Raw genomic sequence first — 27,823 nt, forward strand, 5'->3', positions numbered from 1 at the left:
TATGGTTGGGATTAGGGTTAGGGGTGTGTTGGGTTAGGCTTGTGGTTAGTGTTATGGCTAGGGTTGGGATTAGGGTTAGGGGTGTGTTGGGGTTAGGGTTGTGGTTAGGGTTGGGATTAGGGCAAGGGGTGTGTTGGGTTTAGGGTTGTGGTTAGGGGTGTGTTGGGGTTAGGGTTGTGATTAGGGTTAGGCTACAGTTGGGATTAGGGTTAGGGGTGTGTTGGGGTTAGTGTTGGAGTTAGAATTGAGGGGTTTCCACTCTTTAGGCACATCAAGGGTCTCCAAACGCGACATGGCGCCACCATTGTTTCCAGCCAATCTTGCGTTCAAAAAGTCAAATGGTGCTCCCTCCCTTCCGAGCCCCGATGTGCGCCCAAACATTGGTTTACCCAAACATATGGGGCATAAGCGTACTCAGGAAAAATTGCACAACAACTTTGAGGGTCTAATTTCTCCTGTTACCCTTGGGAAAATAAAATGGGGGCTAAAAACTTATTTTTGTGGGCAAAAAATTATTTTTTATTTTCACGACTCTGCGTTATAAATTTCTGTGAAGCACTTGGGGGTTCAAAGACATAACCACACATCTAGATAAGTTCCTTGGGGGGTCTAGTTTCCAAAATGGGGTCACTTGTGTGGGGTTTCTACTGTTTAGGCACATCAGGGGCTCTGCAAAAGTAACATGACGCCCGCAGACCAATCCATCAAAGTCTGCATTCCAAAACGTCACTACTTTCCTTCCAACCCCTGACGTGTGCCCAAAACAGTGGTTTACCCCCACATATGGGGTATCAGCATACTCAGGACAAACTGGACAACAACTTTTGGGGTCCAATTTCTCCTGTTACCCTTGTGAAAATAAAAAATTGCGGGCTAAAAAATATTTTTTTAGGAAAGAAAAATGATTTTTTTTATTTGCAAGGCTCTGCGTTATAAATTTCTGTGAAGCACTTTGGGGTTCAAAGTGCTCATCGCACATCTACATTAGTTCCTTGGGAGGTCTAATTTCCAAAATGTGGTCACTTGTGGGGGAGCTCCAATGTTTAGGCACACAGGGGCTCTCCAAACGTGACATGTGTCCGCTAACGATTGGAGCTAATTTTTCATTCAAAAAGTCAAATGGCGCTCCTTTCCTTCCGAGCCCTGCCTTGCGCCCAAACAGTGGTTTCTGACCACATATGAGGCATCGGTGTACTCAGGAGAAATTGGCCAACAAATTTTAGGATCCATTTTATCCTGTTGCCCATGTGAAAATGAAACAATTGAGGCTAAAAACTTTTCTGTGAAAAAAAGTACTTTTTCATTTTTACGGATCAATTTGTGAAGCACCTAGGGGTTCAAAGTGATCACTATGCATCTAGATAAGTTCCTTGGGGGGGTCTAGTTTCCAAAATGGGGTCACTTGTGGGGAAGCTCCAATATTTAGGCAGACAGAGGCTCTCCAAACGCGACATGGTGTCCGCTAACGATTGGAGCTAATTTTTCATTCAAAAAGTCAAATGGCGCTCCTTTCCTTCCGAGCCCTGCCTTGCGCCCAAACAGTGGTTTCTGACCACATATGAGGCATCGGTGTACTCAGGAGAAATTGCCCAACAAATTTTAGGATCCATTTTATCCTGTTGCCCATGTGAAAATGAAAAAATTGAGGCTAAAAACTTTTTTGTAAAAAAAAGTACTTTTTCATTTTTACGGATCAATTTGTGAAGCACCTGGGGGTTCAAAGTGATCACTATGCATCTAGATAAGTTCCTTGGGGGGGTCTAGTTTCCAAAATGGGGTCACTTGTGGGGAAGCTCCAATATTTAGGCAGACAAAGGCTCTCCAAACGCGACATGGTGTCCGCTAACGATTGGAGCCAATTTTTAATTCAAAAAGTCAAATGGAGTTCCATCCTTCCAAGCCCTGTCGTGCGCCTAAACAGTGGTTTCCCCCCACATGTGGGGTATCGGTGTACTCAGGACAAATTTTACAATAACTTTCGGGGTCCAGTTTCTCCTTTTACCCTTAAGAAAATAAAAAAATTGTTGCTAAAAGATCATTTTTGTGACTAAAAAGTGAAATGTTCATTTTTTCCTTCCATGTTGCTTCTGCTGGTGTGAAGCATCTGAAGGGTTAATAAACTTTTTGAATGTGGTTTTGAGCAACTTGCGGGGTGCAGTTTTTAGAATGGTGTCACTTTTGGGTATTTTCAGCCATATAGTACCCTCAAACTAACTTCAAATGTGAGGTGGTCCCTAAAAAAAATGGTTTTGTATATTTTGTTGTAAAAATGAGAAATCGCTGGTCAAATTTTAATCCTTATAACTTCCTAGCAAAAAAAAAATTTGTTTCCAAAATTGTGCTGATGTAAAGTAGACATGTGGGTAATGTTATTTTTTAACTATTTTGTGTCACAAAACTCTCCAGTTTAACAGAAAAAAAAATTCAAAAGTTTAAAATTGTGAGATTTTCAAAATTTTTGCCAAATTTTTATTTTTTCACAAATAAACGCAAAAATTATCGACCTAAATTTACTACTAACATAAAGCCCAATATGTCACGAAAAAACAATTTCAGAATCGCTAGGATCCGTTGAAGCATTCCTGAGTTATTACCTCATAAAGGGACACTGGTCAGAATTGCAAAAAATGGCCAGGTCATTAAGGTCAAAATAGGCTGGGTCATGAAGGGGCTAAAAGATGAGTAGAGTTTGTATTTAGAATGTTTTAATTACAGAATCGCAAAACGAAAAGATTTCAGATTTTAAAACTTGCCTGAGCTTAAGGATTTCTAGTTGTGTTGTTGTAGAGGGAGAAGAGAGACTAGATTATAGAATTTCCTTATTTTTTATTTGGGATTGTAGTTCTGTTATTTTTGATCTGCTTGCTTTTTTGCATCTAGAGGAGATTTGAATCAAAATGCCTCTCATGACAGATTTATTTTCGTTTCAACGGATAAAAGGGTTTATTGTATTGGAGTTATTGTCCTCAAAATAGTTTTTTAAGGCACATTCTAGATCTTGTTTGTGTTTGTGATTGTGTAAAAAGGTGGAGTTCCATTTCCATAGAAAGTTGGTTATTAAAGGGGGACCCAAAATGATTTCACCTGAGACTGGAGCGTGGTCGGAGAAAGTTTTAGCTTAAATTGTGACTTTTTAAAATTAGGGAGAGTAAATACGTCAGTAATAAATGAGTCAATACGTGAAGCGGATTGGTGGGCGTCTTCTCAGGGCTGTGGAGTCGGTAAGCCACAGTTGCGACTCCGACTCCTGGATTTTATCAGGTTCCGACTCCGACTCCTTCATAAATGGCCAATTCGTAACAATAAATTTACTGTTGTAAAATATTAACATCGTGCTTATTCAGTTTTTCACCATCATATAAGTAATCAGACCACTTAGAGCAAAAACTATATTTATTAGAATACAATTAGAATATAGCAAATAACTTTTATAAACTTTTTTAAACTCCTGTAAGTAAATATGCAATAAACACTGTCATGCAGTTAATAAGAAGAAATCTATAAATCTGTCCTCAGAAAAAGTATTGCCTCTGTCAGATCCTCCTTCATGGATGCCCTCAAATCTGATCTAATTATTTTGAGAGCAGAGAACAACCTCTCTACACTAACTTGGGTTGGTGGCAAAGCAGTAACCACTCGGGCAACATCTCTGACAATGTCAGGATACAGAGGAATCGCTTGTTGCACTGTTATTTTTGATGAACGGTCAAATTTCTCAATTTCTTTTAGTGCACATAAAAAATTCTGCTGAAATGTACTGGCTGTGTTCTTTGATGGGGATGACTCTTCTATGCGGGAACGCTTTGCACGGTCCTTGTGATCCAAATATTTTTTTAAATTAAATTCTTCATCAGTTGATGAGGGTGAAGATGTGGCAGGACGACCAAATTCTTCTTGTTCCTCCTGACTGTTCTGCAACCCTTTCATCCTTACTGCTATTTCAAACAGAGCTTCTTTTCCTTTAGTTAGCTGTTGATCAGAGGTGTCAAACTGCATTCCTCGAGGGCCGCCAACAGGTCATGTTTTCAGGATTTCCTTGTATTGCACAGGTGATAATTTAATCACCTGCACAGAATGATTCCAGCACCTTGTGGAATGCTAATGAAATCCTGAAAACATGACCTGTTGGCGGCCCTCGAGGAATGCAGTTTGACACCTCTGCTGTTGATCATCTAGAAGAAACCGATGCATTTGGTCTACATAAACAGCTGCCAAACGAATGTTATTTTGTAATAGTAGCTCCTCTCTCCATTTCATTGATGTAGCAATGCCACTTGCAATAAACCCTCCTCTTTGGGACAGGCGAAACATCAGGATCTTCCACTCCTTTAAAGAAAATACATGGAGTTAAGTCCTCTGCTTGTAATTTTTTAGTCACTGTAAATGGGTGCTCTAGCAATTTTTCCAGCTCAGTCACCTGATTTCACTGACTTACATTTAGCGTCAGTTGAGGGTTAGTCATGTCTACAAGAAAGGTTTTCAGTTCAACCAAGCGCTGAATCATTAAGTAAGTACTGCCCCATCGTGTGGCTTGATCAATAATTGCCCCTTTTCCAGCACGTCTCTTCAAAATTGAGTCAACTTTAGGGGTTCTGGCAACAGTAGCCAATTTTCTCACCTTGCCAATCAGTGCAGCAGCATGTCCTTCTTGCAGACTGTATCTTATAGCCAGCTGTAGCGTATGCACAACACAGCGCATGTGATGAATGAAAGAACGTATTGACACAGTTTCAACAAGATCATCTAAACTATCATGTTGCTGTTCATCTGAAGCAACTTCAGTTTGCTCCTCAGTTACAATACTGCGTTCCTCTATTTCAAACATTTCTGAGTCTGTGGACCCACAATGTTCTTCTAGCTGCTGGTCACCATCATTACTCTCATTCATTAGCTTAATAGTACTTATCATATTTGAAGCATTGTCAGTTACGACAGAAAGAACTAGCTCTTTTTTAAGTTCATAGTCTTGCAGAACCTTTTCCACCAAGACCTGGAGAAACTCACTGGTGTGATGAGCTTTGGTGTCTTTTACTGCCTATGTCTTGGTAACTATTTCATTTTTGTCACAAACAAATCGGACATTGATGGCAAAATAGTACACTCTTGTGACGTGTGCAGGCATCCATTTTAAGAAACAGAAAGCGTCCCTTGAGAGTTTTTTTTAAGTTCTTCCTTTTGTTTAAAAACATCTTCGATTACTAATTTTCTAATACTTTCTCTCTCCAGAGAAACACCAAGCTTGCGGGCCATTTCCCCAGTCTGACATATAAAAGCTGGTCGTGAAAATAATGAAATAGGCACACTATCCTTTACAACAAGCTCTATGATCTGTTTTTTTAAATGTATCTACTGTCATTGTCACAGTAACTTTGTCACTGACAAAATATTTTGCAACTGATGGCTGCAAAGTTCTCTGCTCCTTTGTTTGGCTGGAAGAGCTGGGCACTGGTTCATTGGTTTGGATGCAGTCTTTCTCATCCACTGCTTTCAGTACTTCTGGATGAAAGCGCTGTAAATGTCTCTTTAGATTAGAAGCTCTGGTAGGATCATTTTTATCTTTGCCTCAATATGCACTGATCTTGGCTTCACAGCATTTGTTGACAGACATAATGTTTTCTATCTTGAGTGATGGTGAAATGTTCAAATACAGCTGATTTAATGTGACGCTTCTTTGACATTCTCAGGTTTTTAATTCTGCATTCACAATCCAAATGACAATTGTTTTTCCTAAAAACAATTGTACAAAATTATTGCCAGGTACTCACAGTTGACTGATGCAAAGTTTGTTGAAAGGATAATACTTCTTACAGTCTTCCTCTTCTGAGTAGCAGCTGTGAGATGCTTGGAAGACGCACACCTAGTAAACATCTAGTCTAGAGGAGGAGCTTTACTACTAAGAATTTGCAACACATTTTCACTTTCAGTTTCATACATTGTAAGTAGGGGGGTTGGGGCAGCATGAGGTTAACCAAGTACAAGATTAGATAAGGGCAGTGGAGAACAGCGACACACAAGAAGTAAGAAATGTCTCTATCTCCAGCAGAACTGCTTATCACTGTTGTTCATAGTTTGATAGAACATATACATTTGAGTAACATTTATAAAATTCATATGAAAGTTCGATTATGAAATATTAATACTTTTTTTTAAAGCTGGAGTCGGAGTAGGTACATTTCTACCGACTCCAACCAAAACTAACTCTGACTCCGACTCCACAGCCCCTGCTGAAAAGTGAGTAAATTCCCTAGATGTGGTATTGATGCATCTGAATATGTCCAAGAGTTCAATTTTGAAGAGCCAATTGTTGAGGGTTCTAGATAGGTATAAGTGGCCATCGGAAACTATGATAAAGTCTCCCAACATAATTAACTTGCCTTTCCTGATTAAATTAACTTTCTTTTTACTAATTTATCTAAAAACTGTGTGTGTTTATTGGGAACGTACAAGTCAATTAATAGTTGGTTATTTAGTTGACAAATCAAGATATGGTATCTACCCTGAGTGTCACTGTGTTCTTCAATAAAATCAAATGAGATGGAATTTTTTATAATTGTTAATACACCCACCTTTTTTCTGGTGCTAGTAGATTAAAAAATGTGTGGAAAATTCTTATGGAAAAATTTGGGGTGGTTATCCTTCTGAAATTTGGTCTCTTGTAAGCAGATTAGGTCAGCGTGTGAGTTATTAATTTCTCTCCATAAAGTGAACCTTTTATTAGGGCTGTTTAGGCCTCTTAAGTGATAAGACATAAGTTTGATGCTCATGGTGATAAACTGTAGGTTGAGAAATTAAATGCAAAAATACTTATATGTACAGGGAATGTACCCCTCAAGTTATAATGGGTATGTATATGGTGATCAAAAGTATCCAAAAAGAAATGTAATATAATAATTATCAAAATCAGAAGTATATTAAAAAATAAACCATGTAGAACAAATTAATATACTAAACTGGTATCTGTTTAAAGAAAAGGTTATGCATACGTATTTAATAATAGAGAGACAATACTGGTGATCATTGCTAATCTACTAAATAGTTGTCTAAGGGGTACTTCCGTCTTTCTGTTTGTCACGGATATTCATTGGTCACGGCCTATGTCTGTCATAGAATCCAAGTCGCTGATTGGTCTCGCCAGCTGCCTGTCATGGCTGCCGTGACCAATCAGCGACGGCCACAGTCCGATTAGTCCCTCCCTACTCCCCCGCAGTCAGTGCCCGGCGCCGTGCTCCATACTCCCCGCAGTCACCGCTCACACAGGGTTAATGCCAGTGGTAACGGAAGCGTTACGCCACGGGTAACTCACTTCGTTACCGCTGCTATTAAACCTGTGTGACAAAGTTTTTACTATTGATGCTGCCTATGCAGTGTCAATAGTAAAAACATCTAATGTTAAAAATAATAAAAAATCATTATATACTCACCTTTCGCCGCCTTTCCCACTCCTCGCGACGCTCGGTGACCGCTCCATGCAAGTGGCAGGTTCCGGTGCCAAGGAAGGTATGCGAGAAGGACCTTCCATGACGTCACAGTCATGTGACCGCGACATCATCACAGGCCCTGCGCGCCTGCGCGAGAAGGACCTGACATGACGTCACGGTCATGTGACCGCGACGTCATCACACCCTGGGACCGGAAGCTGCCGCCTGCACCGCACACAGGCGACAGAACTACAAAGGTACACTCGGAAGGTGAGTATATGTTTATTTTTTAACCTGTGACATACGTGGCTGGGCAATATACTACGTAGCAGGGCAATATACTACGTGACTGGCCAATATACTACGTGGCTGGGCAATATACTATGTGGCTCTGTGCTGTATACTACGTCGCTGTGCAAAATACTACGTGGCTCTGTGCTGTATACCACGTCCCTCGGCAATATACTACGTAACTGGGCAATATACTACGGAACTGGGCAATATACTACGTGGCTGGGCAATATACTACGTCACCGGGCAATATACTACGTCACCGGGCAATATACTACGTAACTGGGCAATATACTACATGGCTCTGTGCTGTATACTACGTCCCTGTGTTCAATATACTACGTGGCTCTGCGCTGTATACTACGTAACTGGGCAATATACTACGTCGCTGGGCAATATACTACGTGGCAGGGCAATATACAACGTGGCTGGGCAATATACTACGTTACTGGGCAATATACTACGTAACTGAGCAATATACTACGTAACTGGGCAATTGTTGTGAATTCGGTTTGTGGGCTCCCCCGGTGGTCTGTTATGGTAGTGTCTCTTATGTGCCTTCCTCCATCTCTGATTACCTGTCGCCACCCTCTTGGGGAGTTTCCTATTTAAGGCTGCTTGGCTGTTAGTCACATGCCGGCCAACAATGTGCTAGTAGCATTCTGTTGCATTTCCTGCCTCAAGTTCCAGTTCAGCTAAGTTGAATTTTGTTTCTTGTTTTGCTATTTTTGTCCAGCTATCTGCAATGTGACTCTTCAGTGCTGGAAGCTCTTGTGGACAGAAAATTACTACTCCAGTGGCATGAGTTGTCACTGGAGTTTAAAGTAATTTCTGGATGGTGTTTTTGAATAGTGATTTTTAGGTCGACCGTGAAGTAACTCTTTCCTGTCCTTCTGCTATCTAGTAAGCGGACCTCACTGTGCTAAATCTGCTGTTCATCCTACGTATGTCATTTCCTCTGAACTCACCGTCAATATCTGTGGGGGCCTACTATCATCTTTTGGGGTTCCTCACTGGAGGTAAGGCAGGCCTGTATATTCCTCTTATAGGGGTAGTTAGATCTCCGGCTGGCGCGTGGTGTCTAGGGCATCGTAGGTACATCCCCCGGCTACTGTAAGTGTTGGGTCAGGTTCAGGTCACGGTCGACCTTAGTTTCCATCACCCGAGAGCTAGTCCGTTTTGTATTTTTTTCCCATGGTCATTGGGGTAACCATAACAGTTTGGCCGGCCACTAAAAAATCTATGTGTTAAAATATGCACTAAAGTAGGAAGGAGAAGAAAAGGTTTGTTTTTTTTTTTTTCTGTGTTTGAAAGTGCACCTTAGTTTGATCATTTGTATTCCTTGCTTAAACTGCAGTCTTCAGCCTTTTTTTTTTCTCCTCTCCTCTTAACCTCTGAATGCTTGGGTTACACCCATTTGAAACATGGATCCACAGAGTTTAGTTGCGGGTTTGAATAACCTTGCGACAAAAGTACAGAACCTACAAGATTTTGTTATACGTGCTCCAATGTCTGAACCTAAGATTCCTCTGCCTGAATACTTTACCGGAGACAGATCCCGGTTTTTGAGTTTCAGAGAAAATTGCAAATTGTTTTTGTCTCTGAGATCTCACTCTGCTGGTGATCAGACTCAACAAGTTAAAATTGTTATCTCTCTACTGCGCGGCGACCCACAAAGTTGGGCATTTGCATTATCGCCAGGGGATCCTGTGTTGTTAAATGTAGATGCGTTTTTTCAGGCTTTGGGGTTGCTTTATGAAGAACCTAATTTGGAGATTTTGGCTGAGAAAGCCTTGATAGCTCTTTCCCAAGGGCAAGATGAAGCTGAGATATACTGCCAGAAATTCCGTAAATGGTCGGTGCTTACTAAATGGAATGAGTGCGCTTTAGCAGCTAATTTCAGAGAAGGTCTCTCTGATGCCGTGAAGGATGTCATGGTGGGGTTCCCTGTGCCTACAGGTCTGAATGATGCCATGAAATTGGCTATCCAGATTGATCGGCGTTTGCGGGAGCGCAAATCTGTGCACCATATGGTGGTATCTTCTGAGCAAAAACCTGTGCACCATATGGCGGTATCTTCTGAGCAAAAACCTGTGCACCATATGGCGGTGTCTTCTGAGCAAAGACCTGTGCACCATTTGGCGGTGACCTCTGAAAAGGCATTAGAGCATATGCAATGCGATCGTGTTTTGTCTAGAGGCGAACGTCAAAATTACAGGCGCAAAAATGGATTGTGCTTCTACTGTGGAGATCCAGCTCATGTTATATCAGCATGCTCTAAACGTATAAATAAGGTTGATAAAAAGGTTGATAAATCTTTTTCTACAGGTACCTTGCAGTCAAAATTTCTTTTGTCCGTGACATTGATTTGTACCTTATCATCTGTGACTGTGAATGCTTATGTGGATTCTGGCGCCGCTCTGAGTCTCATGGATTGGTCCTTTGCCAAGCGTTGTGGGTTTGATTTGGAGCCGTTGGAAGTTTCTATTCCCCTGAAGGGTATTGATTCTACACCTTTGGCTAGCAATAAACCACAATATTGGACACAAGTGACTATGCGTCTTACCCCAGACCATCAGGAGATTATTCGTTTCCTTGTATTATATAACTTACATGATGTCTTAGTGCTTGGATTACCATGGTTACAGATTCATAATCCCGTCTTGGACTGGAAATCTATGTCTGTGTTGAGCTGGGGATGTCGGGGTATTCATGGTGATGCACCTTTGGTTCCTATTTCTTCATCTACTCCCTCTGAGATCCCAGCATTTCTGTCAGATTTTTATGATGTCTTTCAAGAGCCTAAAGTTGATTCTCTCCCTCCCCACAGAGAGTGTGACTGCGCTATTGAATTGATCCCCGGTAGTAAGTTTCCTAGGGGTCGCTTGTTTAATTTGTCTGTACCTGAACATGCTGCTATGCGGGAGTATATCGGAGAGTCCTTGGAAAGGGGTCATATTCGCCCCTCGTTGTCTCCACTAGGGGCAGGATTTTTCTTTGTAGGTAAAAAGGATGGTTCATTGAGACCTTGTATCGACTATCGACTTTTGAATAAGATTACAGTTAAATACCAGTACCCGTTACCTTTACTGACTGATCTGTTTGCTCGTATAAAGGGGGCTAAGTGGTTCACTAAGATCGATCTACGTGGTGCGTATAATTTGGTGCGGATTAAGCAGGGGGATGAGTGGAGGACCGCATTTAATACGCCTGAAGGCCATTTTGAGTATTTGGTAATGCCTTTCGGTCTTGCAAATGCCCCTTCCGTTTTTCAATCCTTTATGCACGATATTTTCCGTGAATATCTGGATAAGTTTATGATTGTGTATTTGGATGATATTCTTGTTTTTTCGGAGGACTGGGAATCTCACGTTCAACAGGTCAGGAGAGTTTTTCAGGTTTTGCGAGCTAATTCTCTTTTTGTAAAGGGCTCAAAGTGTAGTTTTGGAGTTCAGAGAATTTCCTTTTTGGGATATATTTTTTCCCCTTCATCTATGGAGATGGACCCTGTCAAGGTCCAGGCTATTTGTGATTGGATGCAACCTACTTCTTTGAAGAGTCTGCAAAAGTTCTTGGGTTTTGCTAATTTCTATCGCCGATTTATAGCGGGTTTTTCTGCCATTGCTAAACCTTTGACTGATTTGACCAAAAAGGGTGCTGATGTTGCTAATTGGTCCTCTGCGGCTGTGGAGGCCTTTCAAGAGCTTAAGCGCCGCTTTTCTTCCGCTCCTGTGTTGCGCCAACCTGATGTGTTACTTCCGTTCCAGGTTGAGGTGGATGCTTCGGAGATCGGAGCAGGTGCAGTTTTGTCGCAGAAAGATCTTGACTGCTCAGTAATGAGACCATGTGCGTTTTTCTCCCGAAAGTTTTCGCCCGCTGAGCGAAATTATGATGTGGGAAATCGGGAACTTCTGGCCATGAAGTGGGCGTTTGAGGAGTGGCGTCATTGGCTTGAGGGTGCTAGACACCAGGTGGTGGTCCTCACTGACCACAAGAATCTAATTTATCTTGAGTCGGCCAGGCGTCTGAATCCTAGACAGGCGCGCTGGTCGTTGTTTTTCTCCCGATTTAACTTTGTGGTGTCATATCTGCCTGGGTCCAAGAATGTGAAGGCGGATGCCCTCTCTAGGAGTTTTGAGCCTGACTCGCCTGGTGATTCCGAACCTACCGGCATCCTGAAGGATGGGGTGATATTGTCAGCTGTCTCCCCAGACCTGCGGCGTTCTTTGCAGGAGTTTCAGGTGGATAGGCCTGATCGCTGTCCGCCTGGTAGACTGTTTGTCCCTGATGATTGGACCAGTAGAGTTATCTCGGAGGTTCATTCTTCCGCGTTGACAGGTCATCCTGGAATTTTTGGCACCAGGGATTTGGTTTCTAGGTCCTTCTGGTGGCCTTCTTTGTCTCGAGATGTGCGCATGTTTGTGCAGTCTTGTGATGTTTGTGCTCGGGCCAAGCCCTGCTGTTCTAGGGCCAGTGGGTTGTTGTTGCCCTTGCCTATTCCTAAGAGGCCTTGGACGCACATCTCTATGGACTTTATTTCTGACCTTCCGGTTTCTCATAGGATGTCTGTCATCTGGGTGATTTGTGACCGTTTTTCCAAGATGGTTCATTTGGTACCTTTACCCAAATTGCCCTCCTCCTCTGAGTTGGTTCCTCTATTTTTTCAGAATGTGGTGCGTTTGCATGGTATTCCTGAGAATATAGTGTCTGACAGGGGTACTCAGTTTGTGTCTAGATTTTGGCGGACGTTCTGTGCCAGGATGGGTATCGATTTGTCTTTTTCGTCTGCATTCCATCCTCAGACTAATGGCCAGACTGAGCGTACTAATCAGACCTTGGAGACTTACTTGAGGTGTTTTGTGTCCGCTGATCAGGATGATTGGCTTGATTTTTTGCCATTGGCAGAGTTTGCCCTTAACAATCGGGCCAGTTCTGCCACTTTGGTTTCTCCATTTTTTTGTAATTCAGGGTTTCACCCTCGGTTTTCGTCCGGTCAATTGGAGTCTTCGGATTGTCCTGGAGTGGATGCTGTGGTTGATAGGATGCATCAGATTTGGGGACAGGTTGTGGACAATCTGAAGTTGTCCCAGGAGAAGACTCAACAGTTCACTAATCGTCATCGGCGTATTGGTCCTCGTCTTTGTGTTGGGGACCTGGTGTGGCTGTCTTCTCGATTTGTTCCTATGAAGGTCTCGTCTCCTAAGTTTAAGCCTCGGTTTATCGGCCCTTATAGGATTCTGGAGGTTCTTAATCCTGTGTCCTTTCGTTTGGACCTCCCAGCATCTTTTAATATCCATAATGTTTTCCATCGGTCATTATTGCGGAGGTATGAGGTACCGGTTGTTCCTTCTGCTGATCCACCTGCTCCTGTGTTGGTTGAGGGTGAATTGGAGTATGTGGTGGAAAAGATCTTGGACTCCCGTGTTTCCAGACGGAAACTTCAGTATCTGGTTAAGTGGAAAGGTTATGGCCAGGAGGATAATTCTTGGGTGACAGCATCCGATGTTCATGCTCCCAATTTGGTTCGTGCATTTCATAGTGCTCATCCAGGTCGCCCTGGTGGTTCTGGTGAGGGTTCGGTGCCCCCTCCTTAAGGGGGGGGTACTGTTGTGAATTCGGTTTGTGGGCTCCCCCGGTGGTCTGTTATGGTAGTGTCTCTTATGTGCCTTCCTCCATCTCTGATTACCTGTCGCCACCCTCTTGGGGAGTTTCCTATTTAAGGCTGCTTGGCTGTTAGTCACATGCCGGCCAACAATGTGCTAGTAGCATTCTGTTGCATTTCCTGCCTCAAGTTCCAGTTCAGCTAAGTTGAATTTTGTTTCTTGTTTTGCTATTTTTGTCCAGCTATCTGCAATGTGACTCTTCAGTGCTGGAAGCTCTTGTGGACAGAAAATTACTACTCCAGTGGCATGAGTTGTCACTGGAGTTTAAAGTAATTTCTGGATGGTGTTTTTGAATAGTGATTTTTAGGTCGACCGTGAAGTAACTCTTTCCTGTCCTTCTGCTATCTAGTAAGCGGACCTCACTGTGCTAAATCTGCTGTTCATCCTACGTATGTCATTTCCTCTGAACTCACCGTCAATATCTGTGGGGGCCTACTATCATCTTTTGGGGTTCCTCACTGGAGGTAAGGCAGGCCTGTATATTCCTCTTATAGGGGTAGTTAGATCTCCGGCTGGCGCGTGGTGTCTAGGGCATCGTAGGTACATCCCCCGGCTACTGTAAGTGTTGGGTCAGGTTCAGGTCACGGTCGACCTTAGTTTCCATCACCCGAGAGCTAGTCCGTTTTGTATTTTTTTCCCATGGTCATTGGGGTAACCATAACAGGCAATATACTACGTAACTGGGCAATATACTACGTAACTGGGCAATATACTACGTAACTGGGCAATATACTACGTGGCTGGGCAATATACTACGTGGACATGCATATTCTAGAATACCCGATGCGTTAGATTCGGGCCACCATCTAGTATGGTATAAAAGACTAGCAAATAGACATCCTAATATAAACCGTATATACTCGTTTACAAGCCAAGTTTTTCAGCACTTGTGTGCTGAAAACGCCCCCTTCGGCTTATAACGAGTCACGGTACAGAAAGCCGGCGGGGGAGGGGGGACGGCAGAGCAGCAGGTGCCATGAGCCAGCGCACACATCATACTCACCTACCTGTGCCCCCCTTGGTGCTGGCACTGCATCTCGATCCGCCCGCCGGCCCTGCCTGCAGTTCTTCCTGTGCTCAGCGGTCACCACTTGGCACCATGGTGGTACCACTCATTAAGGTGATGAATACGGTCGCGTCTCCACTCCCATAGGCGTGGAGCGCATATTCATCACCTTAATGAGTGGTACCACGTGACCACTGAGCACAGGAAGAGCTGCAGGCAGGCGCCCGGAATGAGATGCAGTGCCAGCACCCAGGGCAGGCACGTAGGTATGATGTTTTGTTTTTTTCCAATAGGAAACATGCGCACAGGGATAGGGGATAAGGAGGCATGCATACAGGGATGGAACGGGGAGGCATGCATACTGAGGCAGGGACAGGGAGGCATTCATACCAGGACAGGGAAGGGGGAACCATGCATACAATGACAAGGAAGGAATGCAGACAGGGATGAGGAGGCATTCATACCAGGACAGGGAAAAGGGAGACATGCATACAATGACAGGGACACGGGAGGCATGCAGACAGGGATGGGAGGCATTCATACCAGGACAGGGAAGGAAGCGCCATGCATAGCAGGACAGGGATGAGGGGACAATGCATACCCGGCTTATACTTGAGTGAATAAGCTTACCCAGTTTTCCGTGGCAAAAGTAGGTGCCTCGGCTTATACTCGGGTCGGCTTATACTCGAGTATATACAGTATGTAGGGGGAACATTAGGTACATTAGTTATGGTCAAGAAGCTAATTAAAATATAAACAGAATAGGATTTATGAGTTTTAACGGGATCTGTTTCAACGTTTGTCATTTTAAGGAGGATTGGCATTCAGGTAGGAGGAGATGAAATTGATGAGATTATTGGGAGCAATTTTTTTTTCGGAGATTCCACAAATTTTTTCGTTTTTCCTACGACTGCGGTCTTCTAGGTCCGCTAGTTTGGATTTGAGTTTACGGAGTTCTTGATTTACGTCCTGTTTTACCTAGAAAGCATGTCAGTTTTGTTCTAAACAGTGACAATTCTTTTTTCATGGTCTTCCAATTTTGTGTTGAAAAGGTCAAAAGTGGATTGAAAAATGTTTGCTAGCTTCTCATAACTTACCTTCATATTTTCATTGATCTTATTAGTGAGGTCCAACATGTAGGCCTCCACATTATTTTTCCCAGGCATGAGGAGTTCCTATGTCCTAACCAAAGTGTTGTTTTTATTGACTACAGGAGAGGAATCGTCATATTCATCCTCAGAAACTTCTTGAGAAGAGGTATATTTATGACCCAGTCACCTGGACCTTTTCTTTTAGTTGATATCGAGAGGTCCATATCCTCAACTGAAGACTTATTAAGAGAGAATTTTGGATGTAAGTTTTTTTTGTGTCTGCGTCTTTCTTTATTATAGGGTTTAAACCCTTAGAGACAGACCCAATTTGCAGCATAATGAATAGGGCAATTTTTACAATTCTGACCACTGTCAATTTATGAGGTTATAACTCTGGAACGCTTTAATGGATCCCGCTGATTCTCAGACTGTTTTTTCGTGACGCATTGTACTTCATGTTAGTGGTAAAATTTCTTTGATATGACTTGCGTTTATTTATGAAAAAAAGAAAATATGGCGAAAATTTTAAAAATTTCACAATTTTCCAACTTTTAATTTTTATGCCATTGAATCAGAGAGATATGTCACACAAAATAGTTAATAAATAACACTTCACACGTCTCCTTTACATCAGTACAATTTTGGAAACAACATTTTTTTTGTTAGGAAGTTATAAGGGTTTTTAAAAGTTGACCAGCAATTTCTCATTTTTACAACAAAATTTACAAATCATTTTTTTACGGACCACATCACATTTGAAGTCACTTTGAGGGGTATACATGACAGAAAATACCCAAAAGTGACACCATTCTAAAAACTTCACCCCTCAAGGTGCTCAAAACCACATTCAAGAAGATAATCAACCCTTTAAGTGCTTCACAGGAACTGAAGCAATGTGGACGGAAAAAATGAACATTTAACTTTTTTTTTCAAACCGTTTATTTCAGAACCAGTTTTTATTTTCACAAATGTAAAAAGAGAAAATGAACCACAAAATTTATTGTGCAATTTCTCCTGAATACGTCGATACCCCATAAGTGGGGGTAAACCACTGTTTAGGCGCATGGCAGAGCTCGGAAGGAAAGGAGCGCAGTTTGACTTTTCAATGCGGAATTGGCTAAAATTGTGATCAGATGCCATGTCACATTTGGAGAGCCTTCCCCCCCCCACCCAAGGAACTTATCTAGATGTGTTGTGAGAACTTTGAAAACCCAAGTGTTGCACTGAAGTTTGTAACGCAGAGCCGTGAAAATAAAAAATTTCCACAAAAATTATTTTTTAGCCCCCAATTTTTAATTTTCACAAGGGTAACAGGAGAAATTGGACCACAAAAGTTGTCCAATTTGTCCTGAGTACACCGATACCCCATATGTGGGGGTAAACCACTGTTTGGGCGCATGGGCAGAGCTCGGAAGAGAAAGAGCACCGTTTGACTTTTTCAACGCAGAATTTGCTGGAATTGAGATCGGACGCCATATCACGTTTGGAGAGCTCCTGATGTGCCTAAACAGTGGAATCCCCCCAACTCTAACCAAAACCCCTAACCACACCCCTAACCCCAACACACCCCTAACCATAACCCTAACCACAAAGCTAACCCTGACACACCCCTAAATCCTAATCCCTACCCTAACCCTAATCCCAACCGTAAACATAATCCAAACCCTTAATCCATCTTTAGCCTCAACCCTAACCCTAACTTTAGACCCAACCCTAACCCTAATGAAAATAAATACATATTTTTTAATTCATTATTGTTCCCTAACTAAGGGAGTGGTAAAGGGGGGGTTTATTTACTATTTTTTTTATTTTGATTACTGTGGTAAGGTCTATCACAGTGATCAAAATGAATCAACAGGAAAAATCTTTTACTTTTGCCAGGTGCCGGCCAGAAGATCTCGGCGAGCGCACTGTGCATGCGCCCACCATTTTCTTACCAGAAGAAGACACTGGCGGCCATAGGGGGAACCAGGAGGACCCAGGGACACCAGGAGGTACCGGGGGGGGGGGGGGGGGGGATCGGGGACCCTATTCCTCTGATGTGCAATCACATCAGAGGAGAGAGAAATTAAATGGCAAATCTACCTTTTTTTTGCGGTCGCAGTTATACGGTTAATAACGGCGATCGCAACTCAGGAGTCGGTAAAAACCGACCCGAATCATGTTCTCTGGGGTCTCGGCTACCCCCGGCAGCAGAGAACCTGGAGAAAATTCGACTCTGGAGGGCGTTATACACTTTTTCCTCAGCGCCATTAATTAACGGCCCTGTGATTTAAGAACCCTTAATTGCCGCCGTGAAAAGGCGTATTGGCAGTCGTTAAGGGGTTTAGGGGAGGGTGTCCGATTGAAGCTTTGAAGGACCTCCAATTTTAGCCTTTTGCTGTGACAGACATATTTGATTTGTTAGGATAGTAACATAGTTAACAAGGCCGAAAAAAAGACATTTGTCCATCCAGTTCAGCCTATATTCCATCAGAATGAATCCCCAGATCTACGTCCTTCTAAAGAACCAAATGACTGTAAGATACAATATTATTACACTCCAGGAAGACATCCAGGCCTCTCTTGAACTCCTCGACTGAGTTCACCATCACCATCTCCTCAGGCAAGGAATTCCAGATTCTCACTGCCCTAACAATAAAGAATCTTCTTCTATGTTTGTGGAAAAATTTTATATCCTCCAGACGCAGAGAATGTCCCCTTGTGACGGTCACCTTCCTTGGTATAAACAGATCCTCGGAGAGATATTTGCATTGTCCCCTTATATAAGTATACATGGTTATTAGATCGCCCCTCAGTCGCCTTCTTTCTAGACTAAATAATCCTAATTTTGTTAATCTCTCTGGGTATTGTAGTTTCCCCATCTTCTTTATTAACTTTGTTGCCCCCCTTTGTACTCGATCTAGTTCCATTATATCCTTCCTGAGCACCAGTGTCCAAACCTGTACACAGTACTCCATGTGCGGTCTAACCAGGGATTTGTACAGAGGCAGTATAATGCTTTTATCATGTGTATCCAGATCTCTTCTAATGCACCCCATGATCCTGTTTGCCTTGGCAGCCGAGCCTGGCACTGGCTGCTCCAGGTAAGTTTATTATTATCTAGGATCCCCAAGTCCTTCTCCATGTCAGATTTACCCAGTGGTTTACCGTTCAGTGTGTAATGTTGATATTGATTCCTTCTTCCCATGTTTATAATCTTACATTTCTCATTGTTAAACCGCATCTGCCACCTTTCGGCCCAAGTTTCCAACTTATCCAGATCCATCTGTAGCAGAATACTATCTTCTCTTGCATTGATTGCTTTACATAGTTTTGTATCATCTGCAAATACCGATATTTTACTGTGTAAACCTTCTACCAAATCATTAATAAATATATTGAAGAGAATAGGTCCCAACACCGACCCCTGCGGTACCCCACTGGTCACAGCGACCCAGTTAGAGAATATACCATTTATAACCACCCTCTGCTTTCTGTCACTAAGCCAGTTACTTACCCATTTACACACATTTTCCCCCAGACCCAGCATTCTCATTTAGTGTACCAACCTCTTGTGTGGTATGGTATCAAACGCTATGGAAAAATCAAGATATACCACGTCCGGTGACTCACCTTGGTCCAGTCTATAACTTACCTCTTCATAAAAACTGATTAGATTGGTTTGACAGGAGCGATTCCTCATAAACCCATGCTGATATGGAGTTAGACAGTTATGCTCATTGAGATAATCCAGAATAACATCCCTCATAAACCCTTCAAATATTTTACCAACAATATAGGTTAGACTTACTGGCCTATAATTTCCAGGTTCACTTTTAGAGGCCTTTTTGAATATTGGTACCACATTTGCTATGCGCCAGTCCTGTGGAACAGTCCCCGTTGCTATAAAGTCCCTAAATATAAGAAATAATGGCTTCTCTAGTCTCTTAGTACTCCTGGGTGTATGCCATCTGGACCTGGAGATTTATCTATTTTAATCTTATTTAGCATGTTTTCGCACCTTTTCTTGGGTTAGATTGGTGACCCTTAATATAGGGTTTTCTTTGTCTCTCGGCATTTCACCTAGTATTTCATTTTGCACCGTGAATACTGTGGAGAAGAAGGTGTTTAATATATTAGCTTTTTCCTCGTCATCTACAACCATTCTTTCCTCACAATTTTTTAAGGGGCCTACACGTTCACTTATGATTATTTTACTATTGATATAGTTGAACAGTTTGAAATTAGTTTCACTCTCCTTAGCAATGTGCTTCTATGTTTTCTTTTTGGCAGCTTTAATTAGTTTTTTAGATAAAAGTATTTTTCTCCCTGCTTTAGTAGTTTAAATGCTTTCTTTTTATTGTTAATTGCTACTCTTACTTCTTTGTTTAGCCACATTGGGTTTTTCCCATTTCTTGTCCTATTATTCCCACAAGGTATAAACCGCTTACAGTGCCTATTTAGGATGTTCCTAAACATTTCCCATTTATTATCTGTATTCTTATTTCTGAGGACATTGTCCCAGTCAACAATATTAAGGGCATCTCTAAGCTGGTCAAACTTTGCCTTCCTAAAGTTCAGTGTTTTTGTGACTCCCTGACAAGTCACCCTAGCGAAAGACAAGTGAAACTGTACAATATTGTGGTTGCCATTTCCTAGATGCCGGACAACCTCGGACGGCATAGTACGTCCGAGGTCAGATCCCCTGCTTTGATGCGGGCTCCGACGGTGAGCCCGCATCAAATCCGGGACATGTCAGCTGTTTTAAGCAGCTGACATGTGCCCGCAATAGCGGCGGGTGGAATCGTGATTCAACTGCCGCTATTAACTAGTTAAATGCCGCTGTCAAACGCTGACAGCGGCATTTAACTAGCGCTTCCGGACAGAAATGCGCTCATCCCTGACCCCCGTCACGTGATCGGGGGTCAGCCATGCGTCGGCATGACAACCAGAGGTCTATTGAAGACCTCTATGGCTGTTGATGCCGAATTGCTGTGAGCGCCACCCTGTTGTCAGCGCTCATAGCAATGCAACAATTCTACTACATAGGAGTGATTTGAGCTTCGCTCCTACGTAGCAGAGGTGATGGAGTTGTGCCAGCTTCTAGACTCCCACTGAAGCATGGCAAAAGTAAAAAAAAAAAGTTTTAAAAAAAATGAAAAAATAAATAAATAAATAAAAGTTTAAATCACCCCCTTTCGCCCCATTCAAAATAAAACAAAAAAAACCCCAAATATAAACATTTTTGGTATCGCCGTGTTCAGAATTGCCCATCGTGTTCAGAATAAAAAAAAAAGGATTAACCTGATCGCTAAACGGCGTAGGGAGAAAAAAAATTTGAAAAGCCAGAATTACTTTTTTTTGGTCGCCGCGACATTGCATTAAAATGCAATAACCAAAATGGTATCATTAAAAACATCAGCTCAGCAAGCAAAAAATAAGCCCTCACCCGACCCCTGATCATGAAAAATGGAGATGCTACAGGTATCGGAAAACGGCGGAATTTTTTTTTGTAGCAAAGTTTGGAATTTTTTTTCACCACTTATATAAACAGTAACCTAGATATGTTTGGTGTCTATGAACTCGTAATGACCTGGAAAATCAAAATGGCAGGTCAGTTTTAGCATTTAGTGAACCTAGCAAAAAAGCCAAACACAAAACCAGTGTGGGACTGGACTTTTTTGCAATTTCACACTTGGAATTTTTTTCCCGTTTTCTAGTACAGGACATGCTAAAACCAATGATGTCGTTCAAAAGTACAGCTCATCCCACAAAAAATAAGCCCTCACATGGCCATATTGACAGAAAAATAAAAAAGTTAAGGCTCTGGGAAGGAGGGGATCGAAAAACGAAAACACAAAAATACCCCAAGTCATGAAGAGGTTAAGTCTAAAAGTGCTGCTCCTCTGGTTGGATTCTGCACCAATCGTGAAAGATAATTTTTCTCGGTTATCAGCAGAAACCTGTTGCCTTTATGGGTTATGCAGGTCTCTGTTTCCCAGTTAATATCCGGGTAGTTAAAGTCCTCCATATCAAGGATCTCATTATGGGTTGCAGTTTCATCTAGCTGCCTTATTATTATTATACATTTTTATAGCGCCATTTATTCCATGGTGCTTTACATGTGAATACGGGGCAAATATAGACAAATACATTAAACATGAGCAAGAAAACAGGGCACACAGGTACATGAGGGAAGACCCTGCCCGCGAGGGCTCACAGTCGGCAGGGGATGGGCGAAGATACACTAGGAGAGGGTAGAGCAGGTTGTGCGGCGGTTCAGTAGGTTGGAGATCACTGCAGGCTGTAGGCTTGTAGGAACAGGTGAGTCTTCAGGTTCTTTTTGAAGGTTTCTATGGTAGGCTAGAGTCTGATGTGTTGGGTTAGAGAGTACCAGAGTATGGGGGAAGCACGGGAGAAGTCTTGGATGCGGTTATGGGAAGAAGAGTTGAGAGGGGAGTAGAGAAGGGGGTCTTGAGAGGATTGGAGGTTGCGTGTAGGTACAGTAAGTATCGGGAGACCATGTAACAGATATATGGAAGAGAAAGGCTGTGGATGGCTTTGTATGTCATTGTAAGGGTTTTGAACTGGAGCCTCTGTGCGATAGGAAGCCAGTGAAGGGCTTGGCATAGGGGAGAGGCTGGGGAATAGCGGGGAGACAGGTAGATTAGTAGGAGAGTGTAGGATGGATTGGAGTGGTGCCAGAGTGCTAGAGGGGAGTCCAGAGAGTAGGAGGTTGCAGTAGTCAAGGCGGGAGCCTTAGTGGTAGACTTTTCATGATTTCTGTTATTTTTGGGGGTTTGTAACAGACCCCAATGAGAATTTTGTTACTATTTTACCCTCCATGTATTTCGACACATATGGACTTGACATCCTCATTCACTTCGCTAATATTCTCCCTTAAATGGACTTTAGACAAGATTTTACATAAAGACAATACCCCCTCCTCTCCGATCTTTACCATCCTTTCTAAACAGACTGTAACCCTGTAAATTAACTGCCCAGTCATAGCTTTCATCTAACCATGTCTCGGTTATTCCCACTATGTCATAGTTAGCTGTAGCTATTGTTGATCTGGTTTGTTTTCTTCCCTTTTAAGAGATCTTAATTTTGATGGACTAATGGTATTAGGTTGATCCTCTGAGGGGTTACAATAAGAATGAACTGAAATTATGTCTTATATTCTAGGTTCTTCAAAGTAGCCACCTTTTGCTTTGATGACTGCTTTGCACAATCTTGGAATTCTCTTGATGAGCTTCAAGAGGTAGTCACCGGGAATGGTTTTCACTTCACAGGTGTGCCCTGTCAGGTTTAATAAGTGGGATTTCCTGCCTTATAAATGGGGTTGGGACCATCAGTTGTGTTGTGCAGAAGTCTGGTGGATACACAGCTGATAGGCCAACTGAATAGACTGTTAGAATTTGTATTATGGCAAGAAAAAAGCTAAGTAAAGAAAAACGAGTAGCCCTCATTACTTTAAGAAATGAAGGTCAGTCAGACCAAAAAAATTGGGAAAACTTCGAAAGTGTCCCCAAGTGCAGTGGCAAAAACCATCAAGCGCTACAAAGAAACTGGCTCACATGAGGACCACCCCAGGAAAGGAAGACCAAGAGTCACCTCTACTTCTGAAGATAAGTTTATCCGAGTCACCAGCCTCAGAAATCGCAGGTCAACAGCAGCTCCGATTGGAGACCAGGTCAATGCCACACAGAGTTCTAGCAGCAGACACATCTCTACAACAACTGTTAAGAGGAGACTTTGTGCAGCAGGCCTTCATGGTAAAATAGCTGCTAGGAAACCACTGCTAACGACAGGCAACAAGCGGAAGAGACTTGTTTGGGCTAAACAACACAAGGAATGGACATTAGACCGGTTGAAATCTGTGCTTTGGTCTGATGAGTCCAAATTTGAGATCTTTGGTTCCAATCACCGTGTCTTTGTGCGACGCAGAAAAGGTGAATGGATGGACTCTACATGCCTGGTTCGCACCGTGAAGCATGGAGGAGGAGGTGTGATGGTGTGGGGGTGCTTTGCTGGTGACACTGTTGGGGATTTATTCAAAATTGAAGGCATACTAAACCAGCATGGCTACCACAGCATCTTGCAGCAGCATGCTATTAAATCAGGTTTGCATTTAGTTGGACCATCATTTATTTTTCAACAGGACAATGACCCCAAACACACCTCCAGGCTGTGTAAGAGCTTTTTGACCAAGGAGGAGAGTGATGGGGTGCTACGCCAGATGACCTGGCCTCCACAGTCACCAGACCTGAACCTAATCGAGATGGTTTGGGGTGAGCTGGACCGCAGAGTGAAGGCAAAAAGGCCAACAAGTGCTAAGTATCTCTGGGAACTCCTTCAAGATTGTTGGAAGACCATTCACGGTGACTACCTCTTGAAGCTCATCAAGAGAATGCCAAGAGTGTGCAAAGCAGTCATCAAAGCAAAAGGTGGCTACTTTGAAGAACCTAGAATATAAGACATAATTTCAGTTGTTTCACGCTTTTTTGTTAAGTATATAATTCCACACGTGTTAATTCATAGTTTTGATGCCTTTAGTGTGAATGTACAATTTTCATAGTCATGAAAATACAGAAAAATCTTTAAATGAGAAGGTGTGTCCAAACTTTTGGTCTGTGCTGTATATATAGATTTAGATCACAATGTAAAAGAGAAAACATGATGTTATGTTAAAGGGTGCGGATAATTAGGTTAACGTAATATTACTGTACCACTGCTTCTCAGGCGCTGGTAAGTGTCACATGGATGACATCTGTGTGCACTTGTGCGGGACGTTTTGCAGTCCGTGCTGGTGTTAAAACCGGACATGTCCGAGTATTTTACCCACGGACACATGGTAGCTGGAAACACACTGACATGTGCACAGACCCATCCATTTCAATGGTTCTAACTGTCTAAGTGTCTCCGGTACGTGTGCAAACTGTCACCACACATACCGGATACACCGACGTCTCTGAAAGAGGCCTTACGGACATTTTAAAACACTGAAGTTAGGATACCCGTTGATTTCTATCAGGCTCAGGTCAAGTTTGAGGTCAAGTTCGGACTCTTTACTGTATGTTTGTCGAACCGGAACATCCACATGTTCACTCATCTCTACTCATAATATTATACTATAATATAGTACTATTTATTTCCGTATATATCGAAAATCTCAGTCTCCTAAGGAGATCAGCCCTTCCTTAAAAGGGGTGCAGAGATGGCAGGAAAAAAGACATTAAGAGGCCCTCAGCTGCCATGGTAACCCATCGGTGCCCCAAGATCGCATTGTGGGTGGCCAATAGGAGCCGATGCGGTGCAGTAGTGGAAGTTAAATAATTAGCAGCGATTAGAGCTTATCTTTCGCCATAGCTGTTAGATAAAGATGCCGGCAATTTAATATTTGACATCAGCCATTTGGCAGCAAGCTCAGCACCTCAGCTGGCTCAAGACAACCTGACACACTTAATGCCAACTTCTCTACTAAAGTGTGGGACCAGAAATTTGCCATTCTTGCACTGTCATGAATGATAGTCTAAGAAACTGAAAAAAAAAGATTAGCGATTTCTTAGATTTCATGCCAACAATTCCTACAACCATCAAATGTGCAATGAGACAAGATACAGTCACATAAAGAACATAAAACACGACCTTTAAAAGGTATGAATTGAAGAACCCGTAGTAAGACTAAAATCAGGATAGAAGTACCTACCTTTCTCATATGTCTTAAGATTCTCTTTTAGGAGTTTGCAAAGCTGATAACCGTTTAAATGGAAAAACCGCAATTGTTCTCTCAAGGTTTTATGTTCTACTACTGCTGGTAAAAGCATTCCTAAACTGTCCATGGAAATTGGCAGTCCAAGGCCAAGTGCTAAAGTGGGAGTCAAATCGGTTTGTTGTATCATCTCAGGTTCTTCAAAAGTACCTAACAAGAAAGCCATACGTAGAAGATAAGCCTTAATAATACGGTATGCCAATTTAACCACTTTACCGCCAATACGCATTCTAATTGTCGACCGCTAAGGGTACTTATTGTCTCGTCGCAGTTTTAAAACGGCGATCGGGAATAAGGCTGTAGAGCCCCCCAGAGTCAGAAAATCTCTGGGGTCTCGGCTACCTAGAGTTGCTGAGACCCCGAAGAACATGATCAGGACCAGATTTTCCTGTCTCCGATCACGTGATGGCAGCAGTGCACCCGCTGAGATCTGCTGGCACGTACCCGGCAACAATAGGACATTTTTCCTATTGTTCCTTTTGATTACTGTCATAGACCCCATCACAGTACAGTAATCAAAAGAAAAAAAATAGTAAATCAAATCCCCCATTGTCACCTCCTTAGTTAGATAAAAAAATATTATATAATTTCCATTTTTTCCATTCTTTGCAGTTGGGGTTAGGGTTAGATTTGTGTTTTTTTCAAAAGTAAAAAAAAAAAAATCTGATGACGATATGACGGCTAGTGTTGGGCGCAAGTGCTCGCTACTCGAGTTTGCATCAGGTGCTCGGGTATGCACAGAGCATCGCAGATCCCCGTATGCTTTTTTGCAGGTGTCTAACAGCTGCGAAACATGCGGAGCAGGGACTCGAACATGTCACTCGAGCATCATCCACGTTTGGTGCACAGCAGAGCACCCGATGCAAACTATAGTAGCTAGCACTTGCGCTCAACACTAATGACGACTTAGTCAATTTGTCAATCTAATGTTATCAAATTCTGTGTCGGACCTGTGGGTTCAAAATGCTATCACCCTGGATAAAATCATTGACGGGCGTGGTTTCCAAAATGGGTTCACTTGTAGGGGGGTTTCCACTGTTTAGGCACACACATCAAGGGCTCTCCAAATGCAACATGGTGTCCACTAATTATTCCAGTAAAGTTTACACTGAATAAGTCAAATGGCGCACCTTCGCTTCTGAGCTTTGCCGTGCACCCAAACAGTAGATTTCCCCCACAAATAAGGTATCAGAGTGCTCAGGAGAATTTGAACAACACATTTTGGGGTCCATTTTCTCTTGTTTCCCTTGGGAACAAAAAAGTTTGCATCTAAATAAATTTGTGAAAAAAATTAAATGTTAATTTTTTTCCTTCCACACTGCTTCAGTTCCTGTGAAGCACCTGAAAGGTTAATAAAGTTCTAGAAAGCAATTGTGAGCACCCTGAGGGGTGCAATTTTAGAATGGTTTCACTTTTGGGTATTTTCTGTCATATAGACCTAAAAAAATGGTTTTGTGAATCTTGTTGTAGAAATGAGAAATCGCTGGTCAACTTATAATCCTTCTAACTTCCTAACAAACAAAAAAAAAATCATGTTTCAAAGATAGTGCTGATGTTAAGTAGACATGTGGGAAATATTATTCATTAACTATTTTGTGTTACAAAACTCTCTGATTTAAGGGCATAAAAGTTTGAAAATTGCAAAATTTTGTAAAATTTGTTTTCTTCACAAATAAATGCAAGTCATATCAAATAAATATATAAACAGTGGTCATTATTGTCAAATTTTGCCTGGTCACTAAGGTCACAATTGGCTCGGTCATTATGGGGTTAATTTGCACAAATCAGAAGAACTATGGGCTAAGTATATAATAAAGTAAAATAGTAAAGAAGCTAATTTAATAATACTGGAAAGCATGGAGGATTTTCCCACAAAAGGTACTGATCAAAACTGAATAAAGCATGTGAAAAGGAGAGAGAGAGAGAGAGAGAGAAGCATGTGAAAAGGAGAGAGAGAAGCATGTGAAAAGGAGAGAGAGAAAGAAGCATGTGAAAAAGAGAGAAAGAAGCATGTGAAAAGGAGAGAGAGAGAAGCATGTGAAAAGGAGAGAGAAGCATGTGAAAAGGAGAGCGAGAGAGAAGCATGTGAAAGAGAGAGAGAGAGAGAGAGAGAAGCATGTGAAAAGGAGAGAGAGAGAAGCATGTGAAAAGGAGAGAGAGAGAAGCATGTGAAAAGGAGAGAGAGAGAAGCATGTGAAAAGGAGAGAGAGAGAAGCATGTGAAAAGGAAAGAGAGAAGCATGTGAAAAGGAAAGAGAGAGAAGCATGTGAAAAGGAAAGAGAGAGAAGCATGTGAAAAGGAGAGAGAGAGAGAAGCATGTGAAAAGGAGAGAGAGAGAAGCATGTGAAAAGGAAAGAGAGAGAGAAGCATGTGAAAAGGAAAGAGAGAAGCATGTGAAAAGGAAAGAGAGAGAGAAGCATGTGAAAAGAAGAGAGAGAGAGAAGCATGTGAAAAGGAGAGAGAGAGAAGCATGTGAAAAGGAAAGAGAGAGAAGCATGTGAAAAGGAAAGAGAGAGAGAAGCATGTGAAAAGGAAAGAGAGAAGCATGTGAAAAGGAAAGAGAAAAGCATGTGAAAAGGAGAGAGAGAGAGAAGCAT

General features: G+C 42.2%; 1 protein-coding gene across 3 annotated transcripts in view; it reads right to left on the reverse strand.

Annotated features, from left to right (window-relative positions):
- PIGG (phosphatidylinositol glycan anchor biosynthesis class G (EMM blood group)) overlaps positions 1–27,823 on the reverse strand; it is a 168,070-nt gene that overhangs the window by 84,874 nt on the left and 55,373 nt on the right. For all 3 annotated transcript variants that reach the window (XM_077270283.1, XM_077270261.1, XM_077270272.1), the window contains one exon: positions 25,164–25,376. In XM_077270283.1, coding sequence (XP_077126398.1) covers positions 25,164–25,376 — 213 coding nt within the window. The remainder of the gene's footprint in view (positions 1–25,163; positions 25,377–27,823) is intronic.

This window comes from Ranitomeya variabilis, chromosome 1, assembly GCF_051348905.1.
Source record: "Ranitomeya variabilis isolate aRanVar5 chromosome 1, aRanVar5.hap1, whole genome shotgun sequence".
In the NCBI taxonomy this organism is placed as follows: domain Eukaryota; kingdom Metazoa; phylum Chordata; class Amphibia; order Anura; family Dendrobatidae; genus Ranitomeya; species Ranitomeya variabilis.